General features: G+C 49.3%; 1 protein-coding gene across 3 annotated transcripts in view; it reads right to left on the bottom strand.

Moving 5' to 3' along the window:
• CACNA1C (calcium channel, voltage-dependent, L type, alpha 1C subunit) overlaps positions 1–18,827 on the bottom strand; it is a 775,650-nt gene that overhangs the window by 135,485 nt on the left and 621,338 nt on the right. For all 3 annotated transcript variants that reach the window (XM_011967155.1, XM_011967154.1, XM_011967153.1), the window contains exons 10-11: positions 15,567–15,657; positions 8,678–8,704 (exon numbers count right to left, since the gene is read on the bottom strand). In XM_011967155.1, the coding sequence (XP_011822545.1) occupies positions 8,678–8,704; positions 15,567–15,657 (118 nt within the window). The remainder of the gene's footprint in view (positions 1–8,677; positions 8,705–15,566; positions 15,658–18,827) is intronic.

Genomic DNA, 18,827 nt, shown 5'->3' with positions numbered 1-18,827 from the left:
CTTTCAGTAACTCTGCAAAACATGCATCATGCTGATTGTTGTGGAGGAGAAAACTACGGCCCGGGGAGGCTGTGTACCTCGACCAACATCACAGCGGGCAGAGCCAGGCGTGGGTTTCTGCCCAGCCTCCTAGCCCTGACTCTGCGTGCTGCATCCATATGGTAGAAGGGGTTCATCTGGAGCACAGGCTCTTTGTTCTTCTGGGTTATAGAATCTTTCCAGAATCTGATCAGCGTTTAGATCTGCCTTTCAGAAACATGGGCACACACCCACACCCACACCTTTCCATGTGAGCCCATGCAGCACACAGAGCCCTTAAAGCTCACTCATGCTCCGTGGACTGTTCCCAGTGTCCTGGTTCAGGGGCCTTTGTCAGTGATTCTCAAACCTGGCTACACACAGAATTACCTAGAGAACCCTCCCCAGAACCCCACTGGTCCGCAAGCCCCAACACCAAACCAATTAAGTCTGATTCTCTAGGGGGTTGGGTATTTTTTAAGGTTCCCCAGGTGGTTCTAATGTGTAATGATGGTTGAGAACCGTTGGCTAAGATGATCCTGAAGAAACACCTTTTAAGATTCTATGGTGGAGGCGTTTTCGTTTTCCTGATACAGAGAACATATACAGCTCTATTTGGTTGAATTCAGTAGACGACACGGTTAATAAATGGCTGCAGTGTGCAAGGAGAGAGGAACCACAACTGAAGAAGTGCTGAGGAGGAGACTGCAGGGGCCATGCTGAGGGCTTGGGGAGGGGGAAAAGACATGATCAGGTTGGACTGGAACACGCCACAAAAACAGCCCCTCTGTCACCTTCCAGACCAGGGAGAGTATGAGGAATTCTCTTCCTGTTCTCCAGGTTAGAGATGATGAAGGCAATAGATTTATTAATGGCAAAGACGACATGGAGCTGGCAGCAATTTTGGAGGCAGAATCAACAGGCCCTTGAGATGAGAGGATGTGCAGAATAAGAGAGACAGGTATGGAAGGGAGGCCTACATTTTTAGCTGGGGCGATTTGGGAGAGCGGCACGGAGGGCCAGAGGAGGGGGAGTAGAGCTCCAGGCAGAGGGGTCAGCTATGAGAAGCGTGGGGTGCTTAGCTCTGCACATGGCTTTGGGGCACCTGTAGGGCTTGTACGCAGACCCACCAGGCATAGAAGATGCAGCTCCTGCTTGGGTAATGAAGGCAGGAGGAGAAATAAAGTAGAATCCTGGTGATAAAGTCCATGAATATCTGTATTTTTCCATAAAATGATCTCCTTTCTATGAATCTCTCTAGTCTAGACAGACATTCCTCTAAATAAGCATGCAGAATCTGCCTCAGGGCAGAGATTTCAAACCTCACACTGCAGCCCATTAGTGGGTCATGAAATCTATTGAGTAGGTCATGCCTGGCACTGAATAAAGGAATAGAGTGGAAAATATCACAGTGCCTGTCATATCATAAGGAAACTGCTTTTTAAGGTAAGCAGTAAGGAAAATATTTTTTACGTAAAACTTTGTTTCCGGGGGCGGGTGTGTGTGTGTGGCATACTAAGTCTGGATGTGAAAACTGGCCCTCCACCTCAGCACGAGGAAGCTGAACTGAGGTCCTCTATTCTAAATCAGAGTCCGTGGCATGAGTCCGTTTCTCCAGCCTTCCTGCCAGAGATGACCATCAAGCCTCAGTGTCACCTCCTGGGTCAGGTTATGCTGGTGGTAGAACAGCAAGTCCCATCTGTGTGAACCTGCTGGTCTGTGAATGGCCTATTCCTTTCCAGCCCCTGGGCACGTAGCAGCACCATACGTGGGTGTGCCCCAGGGCTGCCCTGTGCTGTGTGCACTGCCCTCAGCCTTGGTCCTCTACTTCCAGAGCAGAAGGCCCTCCAAACATCAGCAAACTCCAAGATGCTAGCGACAACCAGTGTTCCAAGGTTCCAGGATGTGGACCTCAGCTGTTACGGATCCCTGCACCCACCCACCCCCAAAATTGCCTCTTGGAGTAGCCTGACTTCATCCACCTTTCTATTCTGTCCTTTTTCTATCGATGGTCTGCAGAAAATCCTGTTACCAAGCCTTTGCTAAATCTAGGATGAGGTTAGGAGAACGAAGAGTAATCTAAGAAGGGTACTCTTTCCTCAGGACTGCAGGGAGAACTTAGTTTTTGGCCTGAGGAGTGGGGAGGGGAGAAAGGATTAATCGGGGCAGTGTTCTGCTCTGGCTTGAAGGCCGTCTCCAGTGAGGGCCACACCTTACACGGGACACTTGCCTACCACTCGGGGGAAAATCCACTACACAGGGAAGCAGGCCACCAGGTGTAAAATATGGTTTCTAATCTGTATACTGAAGAGATGTCTGTACTTCTATGTTCACTGCAGCACTATTTACAATAGCCACGATACAGAATCAACCAAAGCGTCCATCAGCAGATGAATGGAGAAAATGTGGTACGTGCACACGCTGGAATATTGTTCAGCTATAAAAAAGAATGAAATTCTGTCATTTGCAACAACATGGATGGAACTGGAGGCCATTATATTAAGTGAAATAAGCCAGGCACAGAAAGACAGATTGTGATATTCTCACTCACATGTGGGAGCTAAAAATTAAAGCAATTGAACTCATGGATACGGAGAGTAGAATGATGGTTACCAGAAGCTGGAAAGGGTAGTGGAGATGGTAAATAGGTGAAAAAATGTAGTTAAATAGAATAAATACGATGTAATATTTGATCATACAACATAGGAGAGAAGGATGGTGACTACAGTCATAATTTATTGTATATTTTAAAATAGCTAAAAGAGTGGAATTGGAATGTTCCTAATGCAAAGAAATGATAAGTGCTTGACGTGAGGAATACCCCAATAACTCCGGTTTGATTTTTACACATTTTATACCTGGATCAAAACGTCACATGCACCCCATAAATATATACACCTATTAGTGCCCATAGTCATTAACAATTTAAAAAGTTACGATTTCTAAATGCACTTTGGGATTCTTGCACCCCCAGACATACTGCCCTGGATCCGAGGGAGGATGGTGGAGGGTGGACGGAGGGACAAAGGAATGAGACAATGAGTACCAGATGGCCCTCTTGAGAGGAGACCTCTGAAGTTTGCCAGATCTTGATACTAAACAGTCTTATCTTGCAGGGCATGCCACCGCTTCTTTCCTGTGATTGTGATTATTAATATTGTACAGAAATTTGGCAAGTAGTTTTTTCCCCTAAAAAATGAATTTTCAGGACAAACTCATATCTGATCTTAAACAGCTGACAGTGAAGTTTGCAAAGAACATGTTTTAAATAGATACAATCTCAAGTTCCAGAAATCACTGATAATTGTTATTCAGAGTCCAAGGCAATCAAGGTTGCTTTCTTTACGGTATGTAGAGCTGTCTTAGAGTGGGTTTAATAAGAGAACTTGATTATGCCCTCTTTCCTCATGCTTGGGGGTAGTGGGTATGGGTGCTGGGTGGTCAGGCCTGTCCTATGGGTCTGGAGCTGCTCTACAGAGACCCCTGAGGAGTGGCTGGAGCGGACAGGACGGTGTCCCTTTAAACTGGGGTGCTCCTGAGCAGGCCCATTTGGGAGAGTCACATGGATTTGGGCTGGGGTGGGGGTGGGGTAATTACTATCCAGAGAAAGTATTTAAAGATAATTATACACCTCCCACTCTTCAAAATATAGCTTTGCCTGACAACTGGTTTCCTGGCAACACTTCCTACTGTATAATAAATGTAATGGTTTATTAGAATGTGTAAATTTATTTGTGTTTACAGATGCATGGAGGATACAGAAATTAAATGATAAAATAGGGAGGAGAAATTTGCCTGCTATTCATGTTCCCTTCACACTAACTGGAAGTCATTTTCTCTAAAAATAGAACCTTCCACATGTAGACACAGGAGAGAGGGATGGTTACGAATGGGTCTCATCCATGTCTCTAAACTTTGAGATCACTGCATTCCCAGGGGAAACTTCTGCTCTCGCAGCCCCAGCTCCGCCTGCCCTTCTCCCTACACTGGACCTTCCTCTTGCCTGTCCAGCTGCATGGCAAGTCCTCCCAGCTACCGGAAACTCCACCTTTGCTCCATCCTCTCTGTCCTGCCCCTCCTGTGGGGCTCACACGGAGTCCCAGCTTCTCCGTGATGCATGCTTCTAGTCTTCTCAGCCTGGGCACTCTCCAGTGCTTACTGTCTGCATTACTCATTTTAGTTACACATTCAAGAAATAGTTACTAAACACGACCATGGAAGGGTACCAGATACCCAGCAGCTAGCACAATGCCCTCAGGCCTCCTCTGTGTAAAACCTACCCGGAGACACAGACCACTAAGTGAGCAGTCACAGCAGGGCCTAAGTGCTGGGCGGGTCCACGAGGAAGTACACAAAAGGACACCTTAGGCAAGAAGGGTCCCCAGAGGAAACGACTTACCATTTCCTTGTATTGTCAGTTACCTTGTGTTTGTATGGTCCTGCCTCTCCACGGAGCTCACAAGACCCACGAAGGAATGGGGCTGTGTCTTACACTTGCTTACAGACCCATGGGACTCAGCCCAGTCCATCCTGCACAAGAACCCCTGGTTGACGGCATGGCTGAGCAGCAGAGATGAACTCTACGCAAATGGACCACCTCCCTCTGGAAGACAAGGCTGAAGATTCCCGGAGCTCTTGTGAACCAGGGCTCAGGGTAGAGGTGAGGAGAGGGCAGTGCTCATACCTAAAACAGTTTGCTTGATACGCAATGGCAGACAGGCATCTGGAATCGTAGACAACATCAAAATGATGGGCCCTGCAGGCTCCTTCAAGTGGCTAGAGTAAGTTTCCAATTTTTTTTTTTTTTTACTAGAACCAACAACAAACAGCACAGAAAATCATTAAGTGTAATTGTCTTGTAAATAAGTAACTTTATGAAGGACTATTAGAGATTGGGGCAAATTTGGATTTGTGCCTTGTTGCTGATGGCATGGCAGAAGTGGACAGAACACTGGAAGCACATTTCACTGAAGACTGGGCAAGCCAGTCCTCCCAATTTTAGAACCCCGTGAGGTTCACTTCAGAACTCCGTAAAGTTGAGCTCCAGAAACTCCAACTTGTCTAATTAATCCCTTCAGGTTGCAAAAGACTTCCTGCATCATTTGTTTCCTAACTGTTTACATTCTGTTCTGAACAGTGAGCTCCAGATGCTACAAATCTCTTATTTTAACTAATTCCTCTAAGCGAAAACCTGGATTACCAAGGGAATACTCTACGATGCCTGCAATATACTATGGCTGTCATCCATTAACTGGCCAAATTTTCCCTAAAGGTTCCATTCCTATACTTCCTTTAAAGAAACACGACTTTGGATCATTCTGTTTTGCAAATGGAATAGGCCAGTTTGAGACTCAAATTCCATTATCTGTAATTGTTCAACTGTTTCACCTAACTTGAAAAAATGATTAGGAATCCTTTCAAAATGTTGGTGGCATTTTCAATCTATTTGTAGCCTTTGATATTCCCTAAGCAGATACCATCAGTGAACTGCTGAATCCGGATCAGACAGCTGCTGGGTGATACCTGCTCATGTGTGAAACCTCCAGGGCCATGTGGCCTTGTGTGGCAGCTGCTAGCAACATGCAGCTACTGTGCATGGGAAACGTGGTCAGTCCAGACTGAGATGTGCAGTACTGGCAAAACACACTGAATTTCAGACTTAGCACAAAAGCATGAATGCAAAATATCTCATTAAGACTTTTTATATGAATTACATATTGAAATAGTAATGTTTTAGAGACACTGGTTTAAATCAAAGAAATTTCCTGTTTCTTTTTATTTTTTAACCTGCCTACTAGAACATTTTTAAAAGTACATATGTGGCTTGCATTGTATTTCTGTTGAATAGCATGCCTCTAGAGTTATGCACTCTGTGGACACACTAGCTATACAGGAACAGGGTTTACTATTCCTGGGCAGAACCTCATCACTAGGATGGCACAGGGATTGGCAGCAGAGCCCCTGGGTATGAGTTCTGACTCAGCCATACTAGAGCCCTGTGACCTGGGCCTCTCAAAGCCTCAAGATCCTCATCTGGAAATGAGTTTCGATGATAGTGCCAACCTACTAGCTGCAAGCCTTTAGGAGAACAAAAGCTGCTGTCTGCAATGCTGTGGTGTATTGTGGGGTGGCCGAAGAAGGAGAAGGCCTTCCCAGAGGCAGATGATCAGGGCTGAATGGCCAGCACGTAGCAAAGCCTCAGGGCCGAGGGAGACTCCAGAGGTTTACAGGCACCAAGGCTCTTTCCCTCTTGTTCAAAAGCACAGCTTGCACCATAGATCACTGGATGAAAATAATGTTGCCGGAGTGTTCCAGGCAATCTCTAACTCGAGACACAAGTATGCAATTTTCCCTTCCATCCTCTGGATCATATTCATTCATTCATTCATTTATTAATTTATGATTTAACCACTTGCATGAAGTGAGAGTGATATTTTGGAAATATTTTCAAGTGTATTTTTAATCCCTTTACTCTTATTGTGTGGGGGCTTTGGAACTGTTAAAGCACAACATGCTTTTTCAGCTTTGACTGTCAAATTGGATATTTTGTTTGAATCTGTGTCAAGTCTATTGTCTTACTGGGGCAAGATCTTTCATTAATTAATTCACTCACTCACTCAGCAAATATTTATTAGGTCCTTGTTATGTACCAGCCACTTCTCCAGATATTGGAGATAAAGCAGTAAGAGCCAAGCATTACTGAGAGAGAGAATTTTTTTTTTTTTTTTTTTTAAATTTTTGGAGCTCTTTCTCTGTAATAAGAGCCAGAGCGGATGGGGTGGACCCTAGATTTTTTATGTAGACGAGGTCTTGGTTTGAGAGAAAGAGGAACTGGGAAAAAAGCCTGTATTTTCCAGTCCTAGTGAAATGGGAGAGAAAGAAAGTGTCAGACGTGGAGCAAAAGTCAGACACCAGGGTCCTCACTTAATTTTTAGCCCTTGGGCACCACACCTCAAGAGGTTGGTGGGGGGTTGCTTTAGAAACACCCAGATGGCCATGGGGAGGCCCAGGGACACTGGAGCTGGTGGAGTGCCTTGGCAGACCCTGGGAGGTCAGCCCTTGACTTGAAGCTTATCCTGGCTGTTACAGAGGGCGTGATGGGACACCAGTAGGCCAACGAGCCTGCCGTAGTGCTGCTGCCTCCCCCAGTTCCTTCAGAGAGCGTGAGGGACTTCGAAGTGTCCGTGTACTCAGCTGAGGTGTAGAGGTGCTAAAGTCAGTGGGCCAACAGAACTCAAGGGTCAGAGAGCAGAGGTGGAGATTTCAAGGCCAGAGGCAAGCAGAGGGCATGGACTCCAGCAGTGGATGCTCTAACCAGATGGACCTCAGTGGGTACCAGTTCAGACAGCAGTCCAGCCTAGCCCCATGCAGCAGAGATGAGCATCCAGAGGGCTTGTGTGGCTTGTAGGACCAGCCCTCATCATTCCCTGCTTCCTGGAATCGCAAAGTCCCTCTCCCCCACGTGTCCAGCTCCATCTAAGAGAGGAGCTGGGACAGAGGCAATCTGAGAGACAAATCACTTTACCTTAAGGGACAGTTTAAAATACAGCACTGGGCTACGTTTACTCAGCTGGACGAAAATGTCTTTATGCTCCTGCCTTGTAGTAGGTAGGGCTAGGGAATCAAGATCAGCTCAATGATGAAAACCAACCAGTAATTTTTGGTAGATACACGCTTTGTGGGAGTGAATTCACATTCTCCCTGCATGCGTCTGTCCACTAATTCATTCAACACACATGTACGGACATTCACCACTGGACAGGCACTGAGCTGGGTGCTCTGAAAGTAACCCCTGTGAGGCATGCAGGCAGAGCCTCTGGGGGCAGGGGACTGTAAGCCAGTAATCCGAGTGTGAACTGCTGAGTGCTGTGACAGGGACATCAGCAAAGCACCAGGGAAGGGGGAGCTGAGTAACTCTCCCTGGAGTTTGCAGAAGGTATTTCCACTCCCAGCGAAACGGGAGAGAAAGCAGTAACATGGAAGCAGTAACATCTGAGGGTCTGAACAGAAGTCTGAGTTCTCCAGATGAAGGCCTGGGGGCATGGTGATTTAAGTGGAGGAACGGCTCCATGCAAGGCCCTCAACGTGCACCAGGACAGGGAACATTTAGATAACTGCAAGAAGTTCCCTGTAGGAGGAACAAAGGTTATTTTCACGGAAGTGCAGGAAGTGAGGCTGGGAGGCAGATGGGGGCTGAGGACCCTGGGTCCTTTTGTAGGTTCTGTCGTTGTCAAGAGCAGTGACACAGATGGGTGTCATAATCCTATGTGCTTTCCATCATCATCATAGTTCATATCTCACCATGTTCTATAAACATGAAGTAGGTCATGACAGTCACAAGGGTTCACTTTATGTTTCTTTTAACTGGACTTCATCTTAGAAGGGAGGAAAACACATCTGGTGCGACAACTTCCTAGGGACACTGCTGCCAAAAAGATGGACGGTCCGAGATCATTCAACAAATGTCAACCACTGGATTATTTGTCTGATCTGAGCCATAAGCTTTTTCTTAATGGCCATACAGAAAGTAGTTACCCCCTAAGAAGAATACCCCTTACCCTACTGACAACTCGTAGGCATTACCTTGGGCCACCCAACAGGGTGGCTGAGGACAGAGCTGGTGGTAGAAGGAAGGAAGAGCAGTGTGCGTCTCACTCACCTGAACTTGGACTTGGAGATCCGGTGGCTGAAAGAGAAAAAGGAAATGTTACCAAACACATGTGCATTTAAAAGATGTTCAACAGTCCCAGGGAAATTTGATGTTCCCCAGGTAACTTCGTGTAGGTGCTGGAAGGAGGCATGGTGTGAATTAGAACATCTTGGGAGAGAGAGAACACTATGTATTTGAATGTGGAGACTGAGGTCTGGCCCAGCTAGCATCTTCTAAGTACAATCCTTGCTGTAGAGGGAGAGTACCAGGTCCTCAGGGTCTGCCTAGAAAGTTCTATGAGGTCAGGTTAGGAAGAGCTGTATCTTGAGAAAAGCTGCAGAGGAAGAAAAGGCCTCTCCTGATGACAAGAGGACCCCAATAGCAGAAAAATCACAGGCAAGAACAGGTCGGCACAGACCTCACAGCTGTCTGCCAGAGCCCAGCTAGAGTGGGGTTATGAAGGGAAGACCAGCAAAATGAGCCAGCCAGAAATGGAGGGGCCACAACAGCCCCCACCCAAGAGCTACAGAGGGGGCCTAAGGAGCCAGCCCCAGATTCAGAGGAGAAACCCAGGATGCTGACAGTCACGTGCAGTCCTGAAGACCTGGGGACTTCTGGGCAGAAGCTCAGGGTGGGCGTGAGGGTGGCTGCCTGGAAGGGTCATTGAACAGGGAGGGGGTTCCATGGAAAGGCGGAACCTTCAAGGAAGTCCTGAGCCTCCCTAGTTCACGTAGGGAAGAGTGCATGGGAGGCAGGAGGCTGGGAGAAAAGGGCAGGCGGGAGAGACTGTGAAAGAGAAGTGTGGAGGAGAGAAGGCTGAGCCAAAGAGAGAGAAACAGAGTGAGAGAATGTAAGCAGCTGAGGTAATTAGAAGGCACCTGTCAGCTTGGCTTTGGTGCTAGAAGGGCGTGAACGCTGGGGATAGTGCAGGTGGTGACAATGTTCAGATGGAGAAGCAGAAGAACAGAACGCAAGTTAGAGATGAAGAAGGCAACGGAGACAGTGGTGGAGCAACAAGGAGAGGCATGGGGAAGAAACGCGAGAAGGGAGTCTGGGAGGCGACTGCCGCAGGCCTGCCATGTCCCAGCCGGGCACACAGCGAGCTGTGTTGCAGAGCAAGAACATGCCAGCCCCTCTCGTTATTTCTTATTAAAAAAAATTAAGCCAGAAGATGTGACAGGTGGCAAAGCCATCGTGCATGAGATAATTATATCTCTGGGGCACTGCGAATCAGAGCCAAGTGCCTTTACTGCTTTGAACCGTTAGCTAATAACCTCATCCCACCCCCATAGACTGCCTGTGAGGGCTGGAGGGTTTAATCACACGTTAACAGTGTGTGGGAGGGGGACTAGGAGCCCAGGGCAACACTGTTATTTACAGCCACAGTTTAACCAGCAAATGAATGTTTCCCAGCTGCTAACTGGGTGCTGGGGAACCCAGGTGCTCTCTTCTCCAGCGGGCCCATGCTGAGCCCCAGACCTTCAGCGTCTCTCCAGGCTGCTTTTGGGTGGTTGCCTCTCCTTGCTGTTACCCATAAGCCCAAGTGAGTGGGTGACCACGGCCTTCAGCTTTGTCACTCCGACTCCAAGCCTAGCCTGGCCCCAGGCCTTCTTTCAGAAACACCTCAGTAGTCTTGCCTGGGGTGCCCCCTGATGACGACCACCGGCCCTTTGCCATGAGGCGTTCTCTTGCTCGTAGTGCAAGCGGGTCACAAGTGCAAGTGGGCTCTGAAAAGCTCCTCTCTGGGGAAATCTAACCCTGAGTGTTCGTCTCCAAGGGAAATGACCCTGGGAAGCAGGACTGGCGCTGGGGGTGCTGGAAAAGGAGGTCCTGCTTCAAGCATGGTCGTGGACTGCAGGTCCTTCTGTGGCATCCGGGCACATTCTGAGCAAGAAATGGACAGAGCCTTCTTGTCTGCTTTGTGACGGGTCCGGATGGATAAGCCTGGGCACCACACTTAAAGACTGATTTTGTTGCTATTGTTGCTATTCTCTGGGATTGTGAGCACAATTTTAGGTTCGCGGGGACCAAAACCTCATCCCCTTTTAAAGGCTGGCACTTTTGACAAGCAACCGCCGAATGGCTAAGTTCCATGTTGGGCAGGCTCCTCTCCTGGAGAAGGGGAGGACACTGCTCAGCGGCGTTTGTCTGGAGACCGAGGAAAACTCCATGCCCGTGGGGAGCTGAGGTGAGAACTCCGTGACATCTGAACTCCTTGGTTCTTCCTGCTCCCTTTGCACACCTTGGAGTTAATGCTAGGACCTCTTTGCCTCCTGGGAGGTGGCCCAGGGTTCTGGGCTGGAAAGGTGCTCCTGCAGTGAGAGGACGCAAGCCAGGAGCCCGGGTGCCTTGGTGCCATGGTGCTGGTCCACATCCTAGGCCGGTTCACTGTGGCCAGTGCCTCCCTGCTACTGATCTTCACAATCTCCAAAGAACCCTGAGAACAGCTGGGGGCTCTGGCTTCTCTATGCACAGTGCACTCAGAAGGCTTCCTGGCTTTCTCCACCATCGTTGTTCCAATGAGGCACCATTCCTACCTCAGGTTGAGCAGATTCTTGAAGAAGAGCGAGGAGGGAGAGAAGGCTGGTGAGGAACACGAGACCATCAGAACAGTTCCAGTGGGTGGGAACTGAAGTTCATGCAACGCCAGATACTTTCTCCACCCAGGACTCTAAGAGAAACCTTTGGAGAGACCATGATTTTCCTTTGTGCTTTTCAGTTCAGAATTAGAGACAAGCCCCAAACTCTTTTTTTCCCCTAGTTACTCAGTTTGCATTTGTCATTATCTGAGAAATATTTGAACTTCTTGAGAGCTATTTATATTTTCAGCCTCTCCCCTCTTCTTAGAGGAACGAGTGCCATATGTTTACTACCTGCTGTGTAAAATAGTATTTCCCTGAATTGTCCCAAATTTGCCTTTAACGTAAGTCAGATGGCACTGCAGTCATCATTCACATTGACAATGCGTCTGACTCAGCATCCTTAACTCTGGGACTTCCTCTCCAGCACAGCTCTTATGATTGGGAGGGTCACATCCTGCCCTTGCCACGGCATAGGATTCCTTCCACTCCTGGGTCCTGAGCTCAGATGCTCCATGGCTCTGGCCAGAGCCTCCCTTTCTATGATCCCTCCTGCTCTTTCAGAGGACCCAACCTTTGTCCTCACTGGATCCTCCCCATCACTCACACCCTTTAACACCAGGCTTGACTACAATCATGACAACGTTGCCCTCAATACCACAGAGACTCCACACCGCCTGGGCCTTCTGCTGCGCCTGCATGGCTAAGCCCCACCCTGGGTCACCCCGCTGTCTCTTTTTAGTGCTCTCAGGCTGCAGAGTCTGCCAAAAATATGGCTGACTGCACATTTATGATACCAGTCTCCACCGTGGCATCAGTGCTGCCCAGGAACCTTTGGGCAACCTCTCGATGACTCACTGGTTTCAGTCTCCGTACTGTCCTTCAAGTTCCTGTGGCCCCTGACCCTTGCTTTGGGAGATGAGATGGCTGAGCTCATTCGGAGTGACTCCTATCACTGACCCCTTCATCAGAGCCTGTTTCTGATTCTATCTTCTTTACAGAACTGTAGGCCTTGAGAGCTGGAAGGGACCCTTAGATACCATGTGGACCTACAGTTTCCAATTTCTCCAGGTGAAGAATGCTTTCTTCACATGAAATCTTGCACCGCTGCAGGTGGTTTCCGCCCCCTGCCCCAGCCTCTGCTGAGACGTCAGTCCGACCCTTCTTTTTCCCAGAGGATGAGGCTGAGGCCCAGAGCAGAGCGCTTTGGCCAAGATCCCAGGGCTAGCTGGAGGTTGATGGGCACTAGACTCCGGGACTCCTCTTCTTTCATTTTCCAGTTAGTCCCAGGCGCACAGAAACTCCTCTTTCCTGAGCAAGTTCAGTGCCTCAAACTGTCTTTGCTGTCGCCCTCCTCCTCTTCAGAAGCAATGCCTTCCTGTAAGCACCTGCTTCCCCTCCAGCTGGTTTCGCCTCTTCCTGCTCTGTGACCTCTTCCTTGCCTTGAAGCTTGCCCTAGCTTTCATTACAACGAAGGCCAGCACTTCCCACACTCATGCTACTCCTCTTCACATGCTCCCATCTTCCTCCCGTCCATGGCCTCACTGCCTGAGTGAGCACCCTGTTCTGGCCCATTTCCACCCCTTCTCCCTCACTGAGACCGACTCCCAAGACCAGAGCCCTGCAACCCTTAGGGGCTAGCACCCCAGAACACACACACAGCACAGCCCCTCTTTCCCTCTGCAGCCCGAGCTGCCGCCACGCTACCTCGCACCTGCGCCAGGCTCTTGTGGCTTCTCATTCCTGCCTGCTCTTTTCCTGACATCGCAGTGATCCTTCAGGAGCTCCGAACTAACCAAATCAACCTCCCGCTCAGCTCTGTTCGGAACGCCCTTCAGCGACTTCTCACGCTCTTCTGATGCAGACCCAAATGGTTAAGGGTCTGCCAGGCCCTCAATAACTCACGTCCATCCTTCTGTTCTCAGCTGGAATTTTAATTCTGCAAAGAAGGCTTTCCTAACCTGCCAGTCCAAATCAGAAACCTTTGTTATCAGCCCGACATTACACTTACTTTTCCTTCTTAACACTTACCCCAATTTAGAGGTGCCTATTTATTTGCACAGCGTCTCTCCCACACTAGACCGTGAGCTCCAGTATGATGGCGTCAATTTCCTCCCCTGTTGTGTGTCACCACCACCTAGCCTAGCACCAAGCTGGGCAGACTGTGGAACGAATGCACAGATCAACAGCTCTGTCCTGAAATTCCTCCCCCCGCGCTTCCAGGCTGGCGCTGCTGCCTGTTCTAATGTTCCTTTGTCTGTTTTGCTTGCTTGGTCTTCTTCTTCTGTGTGTCCATTTCCCAAGATTCAGCCCTTGGTCTTCTGTTTTCCACTTCGCTCTGAACAACCCCGTCCTATCACCTCGTTGGTGGTTTTCATCCCGGCAACCTCAAACATGTGCGGCCACCCCTGTTCAGAGCTGAGCCTCGGACCTCCGTATCTCGTGGTCTCCATGATACCTGCAGGTCACTCCAACTGGGCTCCTGCTTCAGATTTCACTTCCGCCTCATTATCCTCTTCCCTAACTGCGATGGCTCCTTCCTCTTCATTACCTCCACCTGCCTGCCCCTGCTGCCATGAAATACCATGCTGTAGTTCTTTCCTCCCTTCCCCCAACAGGAACCATCTCCATCCAGGCCTTCTTACTACATAGCAGTCCTCGTCGTGACCTCATCTTATTACATAAGACTTTTAACCCTTAGCTTTAAAGATCCTGGTCACTCAGTGTCCCCTCAGACCATCACACTCAGTCTCAGTTCCCGTGCTGCTTCTCCTGCCAGGAATGCTGGCAGTGTCTTGGCCCATCATTGTCTGGGGCGGGGTGGGAGGTCGAGAGATGGGGAAAGACCACATTTTATTAGGGGCATATTATAATTCTGGCATGTGACTCAGCATTTTGTATGCACAGAGTATGAATGTGGCTAAACATGGGGATAACAGGGACCATTTCTGCAGCGCTCTCCAGGCTGCAGAGCACGTGCTCTGAGCAAACGACAGATCCACTGGAGACTGCCAGCCTCCATCCGCAGGGGAGTATCATGTTTCCTTCCTAACAGAGCCTCAGGCTCTCCTGAAATGTACTGTCCAGTGACTTCCTGGTGCCAGCTCCCTGGTCCCTCCTGGTATGTGACTCAGGCCTGCTCAACAGCCAGAGTTGCAGGGCCTTTGATCATCTCTCTAAGCCTCGTCTTGGTGGCAAGACGACAGAAAGGCCTAGAGCTGACGGACTTTGAAGCCTTCCTACGGGCCTTTCCTTGAGTTGCTGTTTGGGACCTACTGCCAGAAACTCAAGTACTTGTTTTGTACGATTCCAAAAGAAGAGGTTTGCACTGCTGCTTAAAAATGTAATTAGCATCGTATGTTAACAACATTTTGACAAGAATTGCTTCCCGACAATGCTGAGAAATCTGCAGTGCAGACTCCCGGGTGCCGCTGTCAGAGTGAGTGATACTGAAGCCCCACGCTCCCTGGAGACAGCGGCTGTGAGGGCTGCTCTGGCCTCATCCTCATTCTCCTTCCCCCACATGGGCTCCGAGGCCATGCTCAAGGCCGGCATTGCTGGTTTAGACTCTTTCACAGCTCAGCGTTGTGAAAGGGCTGTGTTCGCCCAGGCTCTCCGTCATTCCACAGCCGAGGAGGGAGGGGGAGATGCAGCCTCCCAGATGGAGCGATTCAGAAATGCATTGTATCCGGGACTGGTCTGACTCAGAGCCTCTGTTTGCAGTTCTTCCAGCGGCCAGGGTGAGTTTGCAGTCGTGACACCCCAAGGCAACAGAACAGCAGGCTCCACTGCACTTCTGCTTCCCTTACTGGCAGGATGACAGAGCTTCAGGTAAGGACCCACATGCCGGTCATCTCCCAGCGCATCTTCTCACCTGTCTGCTTCCCTCCCACGTCACGTTTATCAGAATGGAAGGGGTGGCCAGCAGGACTCAGGACCCTAACCTCGTCAGCTCTTTGAAGAGGGGTAAAAGGGACTGGAGTGAAAGAAACAGACTTCGGGGCCGCCCCCTACACACCCCCGCCTCTATATTTCTCAGATGTGAAGAAAAGTAGCTCAAAACCCAAGAGTCAGCGCCCCCGAAGAAGTGCTGAATTGAAGACGAGCCTTGATTTTAAGACTCACCCCCAGCCAGGGCCATCCTCACCCCAGAGCCCTCTGCTCCCCATCTTGGTTCCCACCTGAGGTTTGTTTCTTGCCACCGGCTCTAATCTCTGCCTTTCCCAGTGATGAGCCAGCCCATTGTGATTTCCAGATGCAGCTTTTCCACCCGTGCTCCAGAAAAAGCCCCAGCCCCTGGGCTCGCCGTGCCTACTCACGCCAGCCTGGCCCCGCAGTTTTCTCCCTCGATGTCACCTCCAGCCACGTTTTCGGTGTTGACGGACTCGGTCTCACTGGTGGGCATGCTCACTGCAAGAGTCAGAGGGAAGCAGAGCAAGGCATTGAGGGTGGGGAGAGAAGGGAACAGAAGAGCATCAGTTTGCAACACGCTCACCGCAAGACCCAGTGCAGGTTGACAGAAAGAGAGCCTGTGTGCACCGGCTGGCTAATCCGCACGGATCCCCTTGACTGACACGCCTGCTGCTTGTCCAGGGCAGGTTTTGCTGCCAAGAACACTTAAACTAATGGAAGTATGGGAGGATATCTGGTAATAACAGCATTTTACCTTACAGGATACATCCTGAAAAAACTGGCCACTGAATCTCTCCCCTCCACTCTGTGGACTGGAGGAAGCTGCAGAGCCTTTTCCGTTTGCAACTACCACTTGCCATAGAAAGAGGAGCTTTCGTGACAATATATCATTTTCCTTACTTCATCCCACCCACCATCTCTAAGGGGCTCCATCTCCAAGAGCAGGGACCAGCCTGTTTGTAGAAAGGGCGTGCTTGCTGCTGGGTGGACAGAGGCCTCCCCTTTTTGGCAGTCGGTTACTCCCAGGAGCACGACTGAGACACAGGAGCACGACTGAGACACAGGAGCACGACTGAGACAGAGGGCTTGAGGGAAATGGCCATTCCCAGAGCCGCGCACTGAGACTCAAACTAGCCCTGGAGACATCAGGAGTGAGGAGTGGAAGTGTGCAGTCCACACGATTATGTTTACTTGTGGTCAGAAGACAGCCTGTACGGATACTATTTCCCCTTTCAGCCACCCTGACGTTCCCATGTCAACAGGTTGACTTGGATATAAGCCGTTTAATTCAACTTGTCCACCCTCCTCCCAAGGCAGCTGTGGGCTGAATTTCCAGAACGATGGGAGTTTTCTAGCTTAGAACCCAGTTTGGTGGCCTGAAAGAAGTCATTATTATTATTATTATTATTATTTATTTTTTCTTCTAAATAAAAGTTTAACTCAAATAATTTTTCTTCACCTTCCATCACTCTCTTACTATGACACAATGTGTTCCTTAGTTCTGTAACCCTTATTCTTTAGAGTGGCCATCGTATGCTTGGCCCTGGTTCTGCTGTTCCTCCAGAATAGAACCCCTCATCTGCTGAGAAAGCCACCCGCCCTCAGCAGACACAGAATCTGCTGTTAGTGAGGGAGCGGCCTCCGGTGACAAGTCCCCGTGAGGCTGCCAGCGCCCAAGAAACACTTCTACTGGTCGTACGGATAATGTTGATGGATGTGGATTTTTCCTGGTGTCCTTTCCTTCGGATTAAGACAAGCCAGGTTGGTGAGAAGAGAATCATTTCAAGCATATGGAAGATACAAATGAAGTCCACGACTTACCGTATGTTTGACTGTTGTGTATGAGAGACCTCTCTGACCTTTTTAATAAAATTGAATTTAAAAAAATCCAGATGTCATTTCATAGAACTGTAGGGCTGGGTGAGGCTTTAGAAACTTTCTGGCTCTAACTCGTCCTCCTCACTCTGCAGGAGAGGAAAGCGAGGCCAGAGAAGGGATGTGATGCCCGCAGTCACGCGGTGTGTTCGAGGAGGCCTGGGACCAGGGCACAAGTGTCACACCCCCTGCACCATGTTCATCCTGAGTGCCCCAGTCTCAACCGCCTCTGCACTCTACACCCTTGGCAAAGACAAGCTTCTTAAAGCCTACTAGGCTCTGGGAGCACCACAGGAAGGCAGTGAGTAGCCAAACAGCCAACCGCCTCTGCACTCTACACCCTTGGCAAAGACAAGCTTCTTAAAGCCTACTAGGCTCTGGGAGCACCACAGGAAGGCAGTGAGTAGCCAAACAGGGGCACTGAATTCCATAGCATTACACTCACTTTATAGTCCGAAGTCTGGAGGGGCTGGTCAGACCAGCCCTCAGGGATGGTTTCAGGCCTGGGAGCTGGGAAAACGGACCTTCAGAGCTTGCCAGGGGCCCTGCTCAAACCACACTAAGGGAGCCATAAAATGGAAGCACTCTCAGTCTTCCAATCCATCTATCTCCAGCCATCTCGGCCCTAAGATTTTTTAATTTTAATTTTTTATTTTTTAGCTCTCCACCCTCTGGACATCCTTGCTTGAAGGGCCAGGCCATGTAGAAAAAGTTCTGTGACTCTGTGACACTTGGTTCCCAGAGCCTTACGTGTGAGTACAGTGCTGTGGAGGTGGCGGTGCTAGGCTTGGAAAGGCAAATGAACTTGGAGGGGCAGGCCTGGGCACTAGAAATACGGACAGCACCTTCTAAATCGAGGCACTGCCTGTACTGGTTCCAACCGCGCATTCACAGTGTCCTTACTCCAGGCCAGCACTGCCCAAAGGAAGAGCTCCTGGAGGAACGGCTCTGCCAGTTGTCACACCCACTGACTTTATACATATGAAGCAATGACAAGGCAGTGCCGTTGAGGGGGACAGGTTGCCATCCCTTCACAAACACACGGACACACACACAACATATATACATACACATATATGCACACACACAGAACTACTGCGGCACAAGCCATCAAGAGAAACACCCTGCCGTTCTGTCTGGTATGGACCCATACACATTTACACACACACAGCACAGGGCGATATTACCATGGGTTTCTGTGGAATGACTAAACCAAGCAAACTTCCCTTTCTTCTGATCAAGCATGCCCGCCGGAGTGCCTCCTTTCACAGACAAGATGGTCAGTGTCAAGAACCAGGAACAAGACATCAACAGAGCACACGCAGTCAGCCACGGGCAAAAGAAAGAAACAAGGAACTCAGCTTTCACATAGAATATCCATTTTTATCACAGAAAATAAACAAAAAAAAATTCGAAGCAATAAATCAAAACATATAGGAAAACAACAAAATAGAACCAAACCCCCAACTCACATGAATTAACATCACAAAACAAATGATGACCCTGGAGAGAAGGAATTACTCCAGGAGAGAGAGGCTATCTGGCATATCTAATGAAAGACTTTGAGAGGGCTTCCTAGGAGGGGGCTGGCACTCATCCCTGCTGCTTCCTTAGGGAGCTGTTGCCCTTTGCAGGCTCAAGTGGGGTCACCGCTAAAGTCTAGCAGTAGCCCTGGTATCCTCTTCATCCCTACCCAATAGCCAGGTGACTTGTCTCCTCCCTCACATGGGACCACACTGCAAAACTTTCACCTGTAGTGGATTCAAGGGTTTCCTCGCTATTTGCACCTGGAT

Source organism: Mandrillus leucophaeus, unplaced genomic scaffold (assembly GCF_000951045.1).
Source record: "Mandrillus leucophaeus isolate KB7577 unplaced genomic scaffold, Mleu.le_1.0 Scaffold79, whole genome shotgun sequence".
NCBI classification, from domain to species: Eukaryota; Metazoa; Chordata; class Mammalia; order Primates; family Cercopithecidae; genus Mandrillus; species Mandrillus leucophaeus.
This window is presented reverse-complemented; position numbering and strand designations above follow the sequence as displayed.